Raw genomic sequence first — 13,356 nt, 5'->3', positions numbered from 1 at the left:
TTTTAACACATTCTATATGCGTGTTTAAATCGCACGCACTTACACTGGTCAAGTCAGAGCATAAAATGTCTTTATTTACATTAAAAAACATTTTTACAACAAAATTTGAACATCAAGGAATTACACTATTATTGTTTGTATGGATGACAAAAGCTGTAATATTTCCATTCATTCTTGAAAGCAAATACACTAGATTATTTGTTTCAGCTAGCATTCTATAACTTAATCACTTTCGACACAACTGGGGTTGTTTGATCAAGTGATCCACAGTTTTGGTGCTGTATATCATTCAATATGCCCACTACTGCTTTAAGGTTATTGGCACAGTAGTATCTTCTCCAGTTCTTATATGTTTAATGTTATGTCTCATCTTCTCAGCTCAGGTGATATGGGCTGATATCAAGTACATACAAATACTGACATTGTCTACTTAAGGTATACATGATACCTGCTTCACGTGATCATTAATCACCTCACATCTTTTGCACTTTTCTACACCAGTTTTACTTTTCCATCAAATAGCATCAGTAGAAGTCCTTTCATTACTCAATTTTGGGGTCATTGTATGAAGTGTTAACAGACACCAGGGCAGTAAAACAGATACTTTTAAAAAAAAAAAAACCCTGCCATTCCTCATCATCAATATGTTGGTCTAGTTTTGAGTTGCATCAGCATGGCACCGACTGGGGAGGAAGATGTGAAGTGAAAAGGGCCAAATCTAGGAGGACCGCCCTATCACCTCAGCTTGATGAACCAGTACAGGACGAAGAAGACAAAAAAGCAGAAGAGCAGCATGTAGCACAACACTTTGGTCTGACTGCCTCTGGACAGCTGCTTCACTCTGCCTATGGTGGCGCCAAGCAGGCCGCCTGTTGAGTCAAAGTCTGTGTCCTAGTGTGAGAAAGAGGGATGAAAAGTGTAAAGTCCAGGCAGGCCCACAAACAAACACAACACTCGGATCCTAGATATGTTATTATATTTGAAAATGGTGGAATATAACCAAATGCATTTACTTGAGTACTTACTAAATTACAATTAGGAGGCACTTGTAGTTTACTTGGGTACTTACATTTCATGCTACTTTATACTTTTACCCCACTACATTTCAGAGGGAAATACTGTACTTTTTAAAATCCACTACAATGAAAGCTTTAGTAGCTAGTTATTCAGCTAGTTATTTAGTGGTATGATTGCTTTTACTTCAGCAGACAATCTCAATGTTTCTTTTATCGCTCATATTTTGTTAACATATTTAAAGGAAACTCACCATATCGTCCAGCATTTTATTCTGGTATTTCACTTCCGTACCGATGTCAATAGACAGCTGTTAACATCAAGTATCGAGGAATTAATATGAATAAAAACAATTCTCAGAGAGGACAAAAAGATACACAACACTGGAACTCTGAGGTTCTGGCCTTTTTATATTAATCAACCAGGAAAAACATTAACTAGCTGGTACATTTCATCAGTAGCTACTTACACTTTTCAAAGCGTTGACTTTAGCTCTCAGTCCCTCCTGTAGGTGTTCATTTTCCTCTTCATACACACTGTATCCACTTGCTACATAACTCCCAGAGCCTCCTTCACCTGTATGAAACCACAACATTAATACACCGGTTCTGACACATGGCGTTAAAGCCGGCAGAGTTTCTAAACTTGGGCCTGGAGTACACAACCACCAACATTCATTCACATTTGATAACAACATTAGCTAACATTGGCTAACTAGCTTACAAATCACTATGAACGTTTGTTTCTTACCCAAACCGGCGCGCCTCATCTTGACCCGGGAAAGAAAATGCTGTCCGGTGGTGTATTTAATGCGAGGGGCAACAAATTCAGATTTACCGATCCAGAAATTACAGTTATCAGGTAACCAATTCACTGGGGGAAGTCTTTGCACATCAGCGAACGCCACGATACCATACGGTGGCCGAGGAGGACAGTCCTCCCTGACAATATTGCGATTGCAAAACAAAACACTCTTTGGACGATGTGTTTCATTTCCACATTAAATTGCTTCAGAAGAAATTATATTAAATTTATTTGATTAATTAGTAATTAGTAGAAAAATGAATTCAGTATTAAGTGTGTGTCTGCGTTAGAGCCGTGCTTGCATGTCTGTCTGTGCAGTTTATGGTCGAGTGTGTGTGTGTGTGTGTGTGTGTGTGTGTGTGTGTGTGTGTGTGTGTGCGTGCGTGCGTGCGTGCGTGTGTGTGTATGTGTGTGTGTGTGTGTGTGTGTGCGCGCGCCTATAGGGGAATTTATTTTAAAAAATCATGTCACTCGGCTTGAAATGACCATAGAAATTAGCACTGTGAGGTGACATAGCCACTAATAAAGATAAAATGCATCATAAGCAAACACATCAGCATCCGTCTCTATTGACTGTGCCTCGTACGCATTCTGGACTGACAACATTTATCTATGGCTTGAAGAGGGAGTTTAACTTAATCATTATCAGGCAGTGTAAGCACTGCATGATCTTTTCCAATTAATGTCACAAATCCTATATTCTGTCTCACGGTGAGCTTTTATAGACTTAATGCTACAGGAGCAATATCACAAGTTGTCACCAGAGTTGAAACTATAGTTTTTAACTTGCTGTTGAACTTCTGATGCAAACACAGTCACAAGAACCACACTGTGTTTATTTTTTGTTGTCTCAATAAAATCAACATCCCATGGTTTTCTCATCCCTGGGTGAGAATACCCAAAATCGAAATCTGAATATGTAAATATGTTTTTCTGTCACTCCTTTTATTGTGTGTACATTGGTAGGGGTTTACTCGATGTATTCTCTGGGCCAAAGAAAATGAATTACAGTCACATCATTCATCCTTTTGGTTGGTAGGCTCATAGCAGTTAACAAAGATGGAAAATTAACTAATTTCAAATGCTCATTGGTTCAATGCATCATTTACATATAAGAAGCATAATTACTAAGACAAAAAGAATGTAATTTATAGAAAGAAAACAACTGATTCTTACTTGCATCTTGCACCCATCTTCAAAAGTCAATAGGTCCCAAAGTGGCAAACATCAATGGGTTAATCTGCATTTGGTTGAATAAACATATTATTATGAGCAGAAAATGGCTATGATGTTCCACTGAGACACAGACAGATTGTTTCCTTTGAACATTTCGAAATGTGACCACCATAAACTGGAAACAAATATCCTCTCTGGGTTTAATAATAGGCCTTACTGACACATCCATCTGTGCTGTATAGGACAGAAATTAGTTTATCAATATTTCCAAAATCCTAAAGGTGCTATTTAGCAGTGATTAGCTATCCCTATCCCCTCATACATCATCTTTTGCCTAGCCTTGCGCCAACATTGCAGGCAACATCTAATATGATATAAGAGATTAAAATGACTTTCGTGACGTTAATTTATTCCAATCCAATATCTTATAAATAAATACAACTTTAAGCTCCTAGCTACCATAATGCATTTCAGCGCCCCAGTGCTCATCTTTTTATGTCATACCCAAAGGCTTCGCTGTATGCATGACCTTGACAGGATTGTCAAACGAACAGAGGATATTGATTGAACTGTGTGTGTGCTCCTCAACTGCCTTTGTGGATTTGAGAGGACTGGATTTATCAGATGGATCTTTCGAGTGGGGAAAGGCATTTGGAAACTGGTCTTAATCCTCACTGAAACTCTGTGGGTCCAGAACACCCCTGATGCAATATTCAGCACACAAACTGGCTCGAATGTACACACATACTCATATGCCTAAGCAGTCCACTGTACACAGTATGCTGTTTGTTACAGCCAGCTTCTGTGAAAGACTGTATATTATTGCTTTATATTGTCCTCTACGAGTTTTCAAATGCTGGTTGAAATGTTTGCAGGTTTGAATGTTCTGTGGTCAATACCATCAGTTATTTTCTGCAGTGAGGATAATTATATCTGACAATTTAAAGGACTACAACACACAAACTGCGAAAAGTTTCTCAAAGATATTAAATGCAATATCAGCAATCTTTAAAGGAATTTTTTCACCTTTTGGGAAATACTCTTGTTCGCTTTCTTGCCAAGAACTATATGAGAAGATTGCTACCACTCTGATTTCTGTACGTTACACATGAGAGTACCGCCAGCAACTTGTTAGCCTAGCTTAGCATAAAGACTAGAAACAAGGGGAAACAGGCAGTCTGAATGTGCCCAAAGGTAACACAATCCACCTAGCACCTCTCAAGCTTTTTTACTCGTGAGGTTGAGAGGTGCTTGACAGCAGTTTTTGTTGCCTTCAGACAGAGCCGAAGTTGCAAAGCTAAGCTGACAGGTAGTCATTGTATAGACATGAATGTAGCATTATTCTTCTCATCTAACTCTCCACAAGAAAACGAATTTGCATATTTCCCAAAATGCTGAACGATTACTTTAATCAGCAATGAATCATTAATTTGTACAATCAACCATTAGAAAAAGAGATGGCAGAAAAGGATAAGTGCTTGCTGGAGGAATTATGCATTGGCTACTCTGCACATAAAGCTACTAAAGTAATCTTCCAACTCATCTATGATGGATCAGGATAAAGAAATACTCCCCAGTCAGTAAAGTATGCATCCATTTAGTGAGACAGGACCATTATTAGCTGAATATGAGAAGTGCTCATCTACTGTATCTCTGCACTGCACATCTCACTGTATGCTGATGCTTAACAATATATGGCTCGCCCCGATTAGCATAATTTCTCTAGAGAATGGAGTGATGAATGAGTCAGATGATGGAGGGGGAGAAGAGTAGAGGAAAACATGCCAGAGGACAGATCAAAAGGATGTTATTGTGCATCCTACTATTAGTCTCCGGAGAAAGGATTTTGATTCTCACACTTAACACTGTTTTGAACTGCAGTTAAAAGAACTCTGCCAGCCCTTTAGCCATGCTTGCAATTCCCTGGCTGTAAATTAATATCAGGTTTGGTGTCTGAATAGATGGCTCTGTTCTTCAGAATGGACCTAAATCCTTTCATTCACCAGTAAATGGGTTTTATTGAGATGTGGAGGAGTATTACACTGTGATATCTGGGTGAGGTGAAAGACAGAGACAGAACTAACAGACAAGGTGAGAGTGAGAGGATGGAGGCTAAAATAAGAGACAAGCAGACAACTATCAAATATGCCCTTAGCCTCTCTTAGCATGCTTACTGCTACCTGCTAGCATGCTAGCTAGATCCATTTGGCTACAACAGGTCAACCTAGCTATTTTCCTGTCTAGTTAGGCTGCATGTGCAACCTTTCTAGACTACATAAAAGGAGTGGTTAGTTATTGTACAGTGCTATAACTGTGCATTGTGTTTATTTACAGCAGCACTACTTTACTTTGGCTTTGTTGTGGCTCTCGTTAACAAGAGCTAGCCTGCTAAATTTCGGTAACAAATGGTGAGCCTGCTAATGGAGGTTTTCAATTTGTTTGAATAATGAAATACATTTTTTTATGGCTTTACGTATATATTTTACTCTATTTAAACAAATGATTATTTGTTTAATTATGTCTTATTTATTTATTTAGTTAGTTAATATTGACCAATTTGGGGCTCCATACAGACCTACCACACTTGTAGAGTCAAATATGACAACAGAGACTCTGAGAAGAGGAAGAGCCTGTGGGTTTGAGTACATAATGACAGAGATGAAACCACATGGCTCTAAGCTGAGAGAAGCTTCCCTAACTCTTGATCGGTACGGTGAAGAGACTAGGATTTCCTGGCTTTGGTAAGATCTGGAAGGCTCATGACTGAGACCCTGATAATTATCGAGAAATCTATGTAATGATGAGTAAGAGAGAACAGAGCCCTCTTAAACCTTGTCTATGTTGTGTTTATGTGTATATAGCCACACAGTATGTGTTTTTTCAGTTTTTTCAGTTTCCCCATTTCATCATTTCTTTTTACGGTATAGTCTATGTATTGTCAACTTGCATTATTCTGTTTCATCACAGTTTGTTATCTTATTGCTTTTGCAAGAATGGCTACCAAACATTTATGCAAATAAAGCATAACTGAAATTGAAAACTGAGATAGAGAGAGGGAGAGGGTGGGGGAGTATCAAGGTAGAGACATTCCTTTTTCAAATTAATCTATTTAGAGCTCACATTTTACCTTAATGGCTTTTCCATATTGCTGAATTCCTTCAGGGGATCCCCCGTCACTCCTAATGAAAAACACAATTACTCACACTAAAACAAGTTGGCACTCCATTGTATGGAAGAAGAGAGGCTTTGGACGATTCTGAGGGCCTGTGACTGACAGGGGCCCTAAAAATTTATTAGAACAGTGAATTGTTGTAACCGGTGGAGCATCATGTCCTCATGTCTCAGCTTCTTAAAGGAAACAAAAACAAAAAGCAAGAAAAGAGAGACAGAAAATAGAAATGAAAAGGCAATAGTGTTTCACTCGATTTTTCGCAAAGAAAGGTGGGTGTCCGTGAGGGGTGGAAATTAACCTGTTTGCTTTGTCCATAGTGAAATATGCTACTTTGGTTCCCTTAACATTAGCTACTTAATATCTTTACAGAAAATTTGGAAGCAAAAACAATGGGGGCCCAATGTGATATCTTTTCATGGGGCCCATATCCCTTGAGGCGCCCCTTATACATGTTATTATTGATTCGCCTCATCTGTGTGTCAGTCTGTTTGTGGGTGAGCGTGTGTGTCTATGTCTGCAGCCTGATGAACCGCTTTGAATCCCATTGAATGCAGCAAAATTCCCTTTTAATAAACATGAAGATATGAGTGTATTCTTTCTCTTTCTGCTGTTCAAACTGAGCTTTGGTTTTCAGGGTCTACACTGACACTGAATCCCTTGACAAAGTAGCTGTAACACTATTTACAATGGAATTGAAATGTTGATTCACTCTACTGCTGTTAACCCCACTGGGAGCTGGGCTTTGTTTTCAGTGTGATTATGACGTACACAAGTCCGTTTAGTCCTTTCTCACAGATGAAAATTTAATCAATGAATGTCATTCAAAGTGCTTCTAACTGCAAGTTACATTATTGTTTTCTTATTTGACCTTTGAATGGAAGGTAACGTTACTCCTGGGCCTTGCTTTTTATTCTTCTTCTCTGTCTCTCTCTCTCTCTCTCTCTCTCACACACACACACACACACACACACACACACACACACACACACACACACACACACACACACACACACACACACAAACACAGACACAGCTCTTATATCCAACCCTTTCTTCTCCATCCATACTTGATGCACATCAATATGTTATCAGTGTGTTGAATAAAGACTGGCTGGGAGAAAGAGTGAAGATACGTGAGCTGTGTGTTTACACTCGTTTTGGTGGTTACTATTGCTCACTATATGGAAAGAAACCATATGAAGGACAATACAATCATATGGTTATGGCTTGTATTCTCTTCATTATCTTTAATGGAGTGGAAATGATTCATCACTTTTGGCATGACAGAAAATTAATTAACAATTAATTAATTAATTAACAATTTAAAATAATTTTTCAAGCAAAAATTACCAAATTTCACTGGTTTCGGCTTCTCAAATGTGTTGCTGTTTTTTTATTTGTCTAATATGATAATAAACTGACTGTCTTGGGCTAATTAATCACTTAATCAATGAACTGAAATGGAACTCATCAGATTAGTTGTAGATCTAATTATTAGTAATCTATGAATAAATGAACAACTACAAAAAATAACTACATGTATAAATCGGTCATTGTGGAAAAAAATCCTTATTGACACAGAGGCCAGCATTTGCTTGCAGGACAGGCCCAGAGTGTTTAGCAAGCCATTCCACTTCAGCAGCATCTGTCTTTTCTACTGCATGTCTTTGCTTCGGAGTCACGTGTATGGCAAAGTGTGTGAGGTCACTGGCCATACTTGCCTGACAGAGGATGCTTTGCTGAATACATTCTCATTTCCACCAGCCATACAGATGAATTGAGATTCAGGCAAGCTCACTGCAGGCTGTTTACCTCAAGACATGATGTAACAGAATGTCAGTGAATCTACCCCTGATGGAAATTAGCTTGCAGCATAGAAATGGCACTGAAATACCTTCTGACTTTGCATCATCTGTCTGATTGTTGGTTGCAATTGCTCCAGTGCAGAGGTGAAAAGTAACTAAGTGCAACTACTTTACTAGATTCTTCGGAAAAAAAATACACACAACTCTATTTTTTTTTTTAAATATATATTTGTACTTTAAGACTGACAACATTATTATTAGTTTTATGACTAGAAACCATGAAAAACACGGTATTTGCCAGTATTTCGATTTGATTAAATTTGACCTTTGTTCAAGTACCATGTAACCCACATGGGTATGCAGTTACCACTTGTGAAAGGGCACTGAATGGAATATCACCGGCCATTGAGTTTGCTGGACCCAGGAACAAAATACCTTAATATCTACACATTGCATGTAATAAACACATATGCACTATTTTTAAAAGAGCATATGGTATATCAATATCCAAGATTCTTATAATATTATCATATTCGGATCCTTCACTTCAGTAAAAGTAGCAATACAACAAATTTAAAAAACATTGCGTTATCAGTAAAAGTGCTCATTGTAAGTGTCAAAGTATTATACATTATGTTAGTGGATTTGTGTTAGTGGATTTTTTTAGTGGAGTTTGATAAATTAATTCAATCAACCGCCACTGATCTTAATCTTTTGTTAAATGGCCAGTTCAATGGTATGATGTGATCGATGGCCGTCATGTAGATCATTTTTTAACAACATAGTCTGTCTTTGGAAACACCCTCAGCAAACATTTACTGACTCGCTGTAACAAATGTCATGTCCAGGGATTGTTTTGTTGCAGGAACTGGCTGGCTTGATTAGTAGCTACATCAGAAGATGGTTGCTTAAAAAAATCAATATGCAGGTTGTTTCACGGGAATATAACATAAATGGACACATACTGCTGAGAAATGCTTGCTTTAGTACAGTACATACGAGTGTATTTGGTCAAAGGGGTTCCATATATCTGCTTCTCCTCTACTCTTTTCTCTTCTTAAAGCCCTGAAACATGTTTGTCTTCACATTTCATCTGCTTTTTTGATTTGGGAACTTTCATGCATGTTAGTTTTTCAGCCACTCACCCTGGAGCTTTAATTTATTCTTTAGGAAGAAAAACATTTGTCAGTTTATTAATTGAATGTGGAGCAATTCAACAATGGATACAGCCTATTTTATGTTCTGTGTATTTGCTCGTGTTCTTGCTGTATCTTGTGTTACAGTCTGTTTCTTTAAGTATTCCCACTTATTTTAGTTAAAACCCCCGCACAAAGTATGTAACTTTAAACTCTGCTGCACAGCTACAGTGTGAGCTACATCAATATAAGCCACTGTTCGGGAGGTCTGCTCCGTCTGCAGGTTCATGTACGGTGATTAAAGTCACCCACACACAACTGCACGTCTGAGTTTCCCCGAGAGTTATAATCCCAGTTTGACTTGTTTACAAACTCTAAGAAAAGAAATAGGCTTGAGTAAAAACAAATTCCCTTAGTTGAGCAAATCTAATAAAGTAGGTGATTGTATTTGTTTGAGAGTCATCCAAGAAAGAAAAAAAACAGGGCTGGAGGAAGGAGGTTTTTGGTTTTGTTTTTTTTTCAGCTTATAAAGTCCCTCCACCCTTTAAAATGCAGGATCATGGGGGTATGGAGCCTATTCCAACACACACTGATAAGCATGATAATGAAATGGCCTGCATAATATTAGCGTGCACTAATTAGCTTTTCCTGTATATCAACCTGAAGGAGAAAAGTTTGCCAGGATGCGATTTTAGCAGAATGAGTCATAAGCCAGCCAGGAGCCTACTGAGCTCTTTGTCTTTGATCATATTGAGAAAACATTTCTGTCATCTCTTTAAATTCCTTCAGCCTAGTTGGGCTCTTTCATTTTGATACAACAGCATTAATGTGCAAGCTGGTTTTGCTCTGGGCTCACTTTCATATGGCAATCATGCACATTTAATTGTAATGGTGTTGACCTTTTGGGAGCTGACCACAAGGACGTGCTGATACGCCGCTGAAGCTGCTACCACAAGCCTGTCAGCTTTCTATTAAATGCCATGAATGGGACTTTTTTTTTCTCTCAGCTAAAGAGAAAACCAGACGAAGCCCACCCTGATGTGAATTCCATTTACCAACACACCAAAACCAGAATCACAATTTTAGGCACCGCTGTGTCTCTCATGTCAACAAAGCTTTGGTCTACTGCACTTGTCTCTACAATATGTCACCGCACTGCATGCCTTTGTCATGCTTTAATTTAGTATCACCGGGGCTCAATTCCAGCACCCTGTTTTACCCCCGGTGTTGTGCATGACAGGCTGTGATAAGTAATTCACAGTTTGCTGAGTACTGCTATGAATTGCCTTACGGTAATCTCCAGCAACGGATGTGGCATAATGTCAAACTGCCTGTTCGGTTGTGCCTGTAGAATACTCATTGTGACCGAAGATGTTCTTGCTCAGGTACAGTTTATGTATTTATGTCCAGGCAGGACTGCCTTTGGGCATCATTTGCAGGGTGAATTTCCATCGAACGTTTGCGGTGGCGGATCTGCAAAATACTGAAGTAGCCATATTGTGGACATAGAGAGGCTTGTTTACAAATTTCACAAAATTCCATTTTAGTTAAAAGAGAAATCCACACAGAGGTGAGATAAAGCCAGTGGCCAATATATTTACTGCATGTTATATAAATGAAGTTTTTATTTTATCTTATCTTATCTTTTCTTATCTTGTCTTATATTATCTTATTCCTTTCAGTCCAAGTGTTTTTGTCCCACTTTCTGCCTTCCTAAGTCTCTTACGGGCTTCAAATGTGGATATGCTACACACTTTCTTTATCAGAATAACCATTCATAACTCTTTCAAGGTAAAGAAAATTTGAAGTAAACAAGTGCAGTGTATACCATATATAATGAACTCTTTACTCCCCCTTCCACCATTATGGGAGAATACAACACACCCAAACTTTAAAGCAAACATTTTACTTGCATTGCTGTAACAACACACGAGGAGGGGTTACAACCAAGTATGATGGCTCATTGTGATGCAAGGAACAGAGTTATTGATACATTGACTGGTGTGTATATATACTCTAATCAGTTCATGTTCATTTGCACGCCTCACTTATTGTAGACACTGTAATAACTTAAAAGCTGGCATTCTCCGGTTAATTATAGCCCTCAATCAAGCCTTGATTTTTTTTTAAACAACATATCATATCTCAGTCTTACCCAATCTCCAAGTAGCAGTTTTCATAAAACTGAGACTGAAGCCATTTGTTTTCTGAAGTTTGACAAAATTTACACACTGACTTTGAGTTCACAACATCACCCTCTAAAGACACCCAATATCTTCATAAAAGAGAGAATAAGTGTTGGAGGACGAGTCAGATCCCCTGATGCTTTTATCATTTTATAACATCCTTTCCAGCGTGGAAAGTGACTATATGAACTGTAATCTGATTATAAAAGCCAGCACAGGTATTAGTGCTGCATTACTTTTCAAAAAGACCAACCATGAATCTCTGGGATTTGTCATATCACACTTATTGGAAATCTAAAGCCAGAGGCCATGGAGCAGAATGGGATTTATCTTTTAACCAATGCAGCAAGTGTGTCAATATCACAACACGGCTGTTATATATACAACACTGTATAAGATGACAGTGTTTAATCACTCGTTCATTTAATGGTAAAGATCACAGCACTATAAAATCACTAGTATTATTGATATCTTGACCATGAGAGTATTACTGATTTTGAGTCCCATAGATGTCACTGATCACATCTATCCCTGTTCTTCTTATTAGTATAAAGACACTTCTCTCTTAAACAGTAGTAAGACCAGAAGTAGAGCAACAGTGCCACCCAGTTTGGAGCACAACATGAACATTTCTGTATCTGCATGAGCGCAATCCTCCTGCGTGTCCAAGCACAGACCGAAGTTTTACCCTTAATGTCAAGGCATATAATTAAATAGTCTGTGTATTAAGATTTCAAGATTGATTGACATAATGAGTGGTCAGCTCAGTTTGTCTGCCCCTATTGTGTTAGTGCAGAGAAGATCACATCAACACACTGTTGTCAGGGATTTATTACGCATGACCTTCCTGAATATGTCTCTGCTGATGAATAAATATTTGAAGTTACACATACACATGAAAACATTTTATTTAGACAGACACATCCTAATTAGTCTTAGGTTAGCTCTTTACTGCGTCGTTAATTTCTCAGGTGACACCATGTAAATGATGTTATCCTCAGATACCTTGGAAAGCCCAAACATTGAGTCACTGTCAGGGGAGAAAACAAACAAACTGAAAAAAAAAAAAAAAATTTCTTTGTCTTTCACTGTGAATCAAGACAACCACAAGTCAACCTGGTTAAAAGAAAATATTTTAATGTTTTTCTGCGTGAAATGGTACAATTTCAGATGGAAGCTCACAGCTGGCTTTGTTTTCCTGCTTTGTTTGGATAAAAAAAAGTCTCAAGGCTTATTTAGAAAATGCTCAGCTAACTTCTGACTGTTTTTTAAATCACACTGAGGGACAGAGGACCAAGTGTCAGGGGTATGTTGAGGCATGTTGAGGTCTCCTGTGAGGACACCAAGGATTATAATGTTCAGACCTTAGAAATTTGAATACTGCACTCTAGACAGTTTGCAAGTCACAAGTATGTCTCAAATCCTAGCTATGAAGTTCTGAGTTAGGTGCCAAGTCAAGTACCAAGTCAGGAGAAACAAGTCCTAAGTCAAATTCGAAGTCAAAATCAATAAGTCCCAAATCAAGTCAAAAGTCAAGACCAACTAGTCCCATGTTAAGTGCAAGTCAAGACCAACAAGTCAGAAATCAACTGAAAGTCAAGACTAACAAGGACAAACAAGTCTCAATACACGTCCCAAGTTAAGACCAAGTCAATTCCCAAGTGAACTCCAACAAGTCCCTACACAAGTTGGGAAGTTAATGTCAATCAAATTCATGATTTTAGTCTGAGTGGAGACCAAGTCGAGTAACCAAACCTCTGGCACTCTGACATAGTGCAGCATTAACCTGAATCATTTGCTCAACCAGTACCTGACTTTGTTAACTGTTGTAAGGAGGGGAGTCACATTAATAAATATTAGATCTCTAATATCTGCACACAATTTGACCCCTAAATATTTCATACCAGATGAGATCAATTTATAGTGGCCAGCCTGAACCATAGCTGGATGACATATTTTGGATACAGGCATAACCTCTGATTTGTGCCAATTGACTTTGTAGCCACAAATCTGACAAAATGTTTCAACTGTATCAAGGAGAGAGTGGTTAGAGGATGCTGGAT

At 38.3% G+C, this 13,356-nt stretch overlaps 1 protein-coding gene across 1 annotated transcript; it reads right to left on the bottom strand.

The window, feature by feature from the left end:
• Positions 1 to 53: 53 nt before the first annotated feature.
• Positions 54 to 1,986, bottom strand: bet1 (Bet1 golgi vesicular membrane trafficking protein). The gene is made up of 4 exons (XM_040122377.1): positions 1,765 to 1,986; positions 1,484 to 1,590; positions 1,268 to 1,324; positions 54 to 891 (listed from the first exon to the last, which is right to left on the bottom strand). The coding sequence occupies exons 1-4, from the start codon at positions 1,781 to 1,783 to the stop codon at positions 736 to 738; spliced, it is 339 nt and encodes a 112-aa protein (XP_039978311.1). The 5' UTR covers positions 1,784 to 1,986; the 3' UTR covers positions 54 to 735.
• Between the last annotated feature and the right edge of the window lie 11,370 nt (positions 1,987 to 13,356).

This window comes from Xiphias gladius, chromosome 24 (assembly GCF_016859285.1).
Source record: "Xiphias gladius isolate SHS-SW01 ecotype Sanya breed wild chromosome 24, ASM1685928v1, whole genome shotgun sequence".
In the NCBI taxonomy this organism is placed as follows: Eukaryota; Metazoa; Chordata; class Actinopteri; order Istiophoriformes; family Xiphiidae; genus Xiphias; species Xiphias gladius.
This window is presented reverse-complemented; position numbering and strand designations above follow the sequence as displayed.

Bases quoted from the DNA above. Each gene is read 5' to 3' on its own strand.
- bet1 (XM_040122377.1), bottom strand. The intron at 1,325-1,483 runs GTAAGTAGCTAC...TGATGTTAACAG, and splicing joins AAGTCAACGCTTTGAAAAGT to CTGTCTATTGACATCGGTAC. The intron at 892-1,267 runs GTGAGTTTCCTT...TTCTCACACTAG, and splicing joins ATAAAATGCTGGACGATATG to GACACAGACTTTGACTCAAC.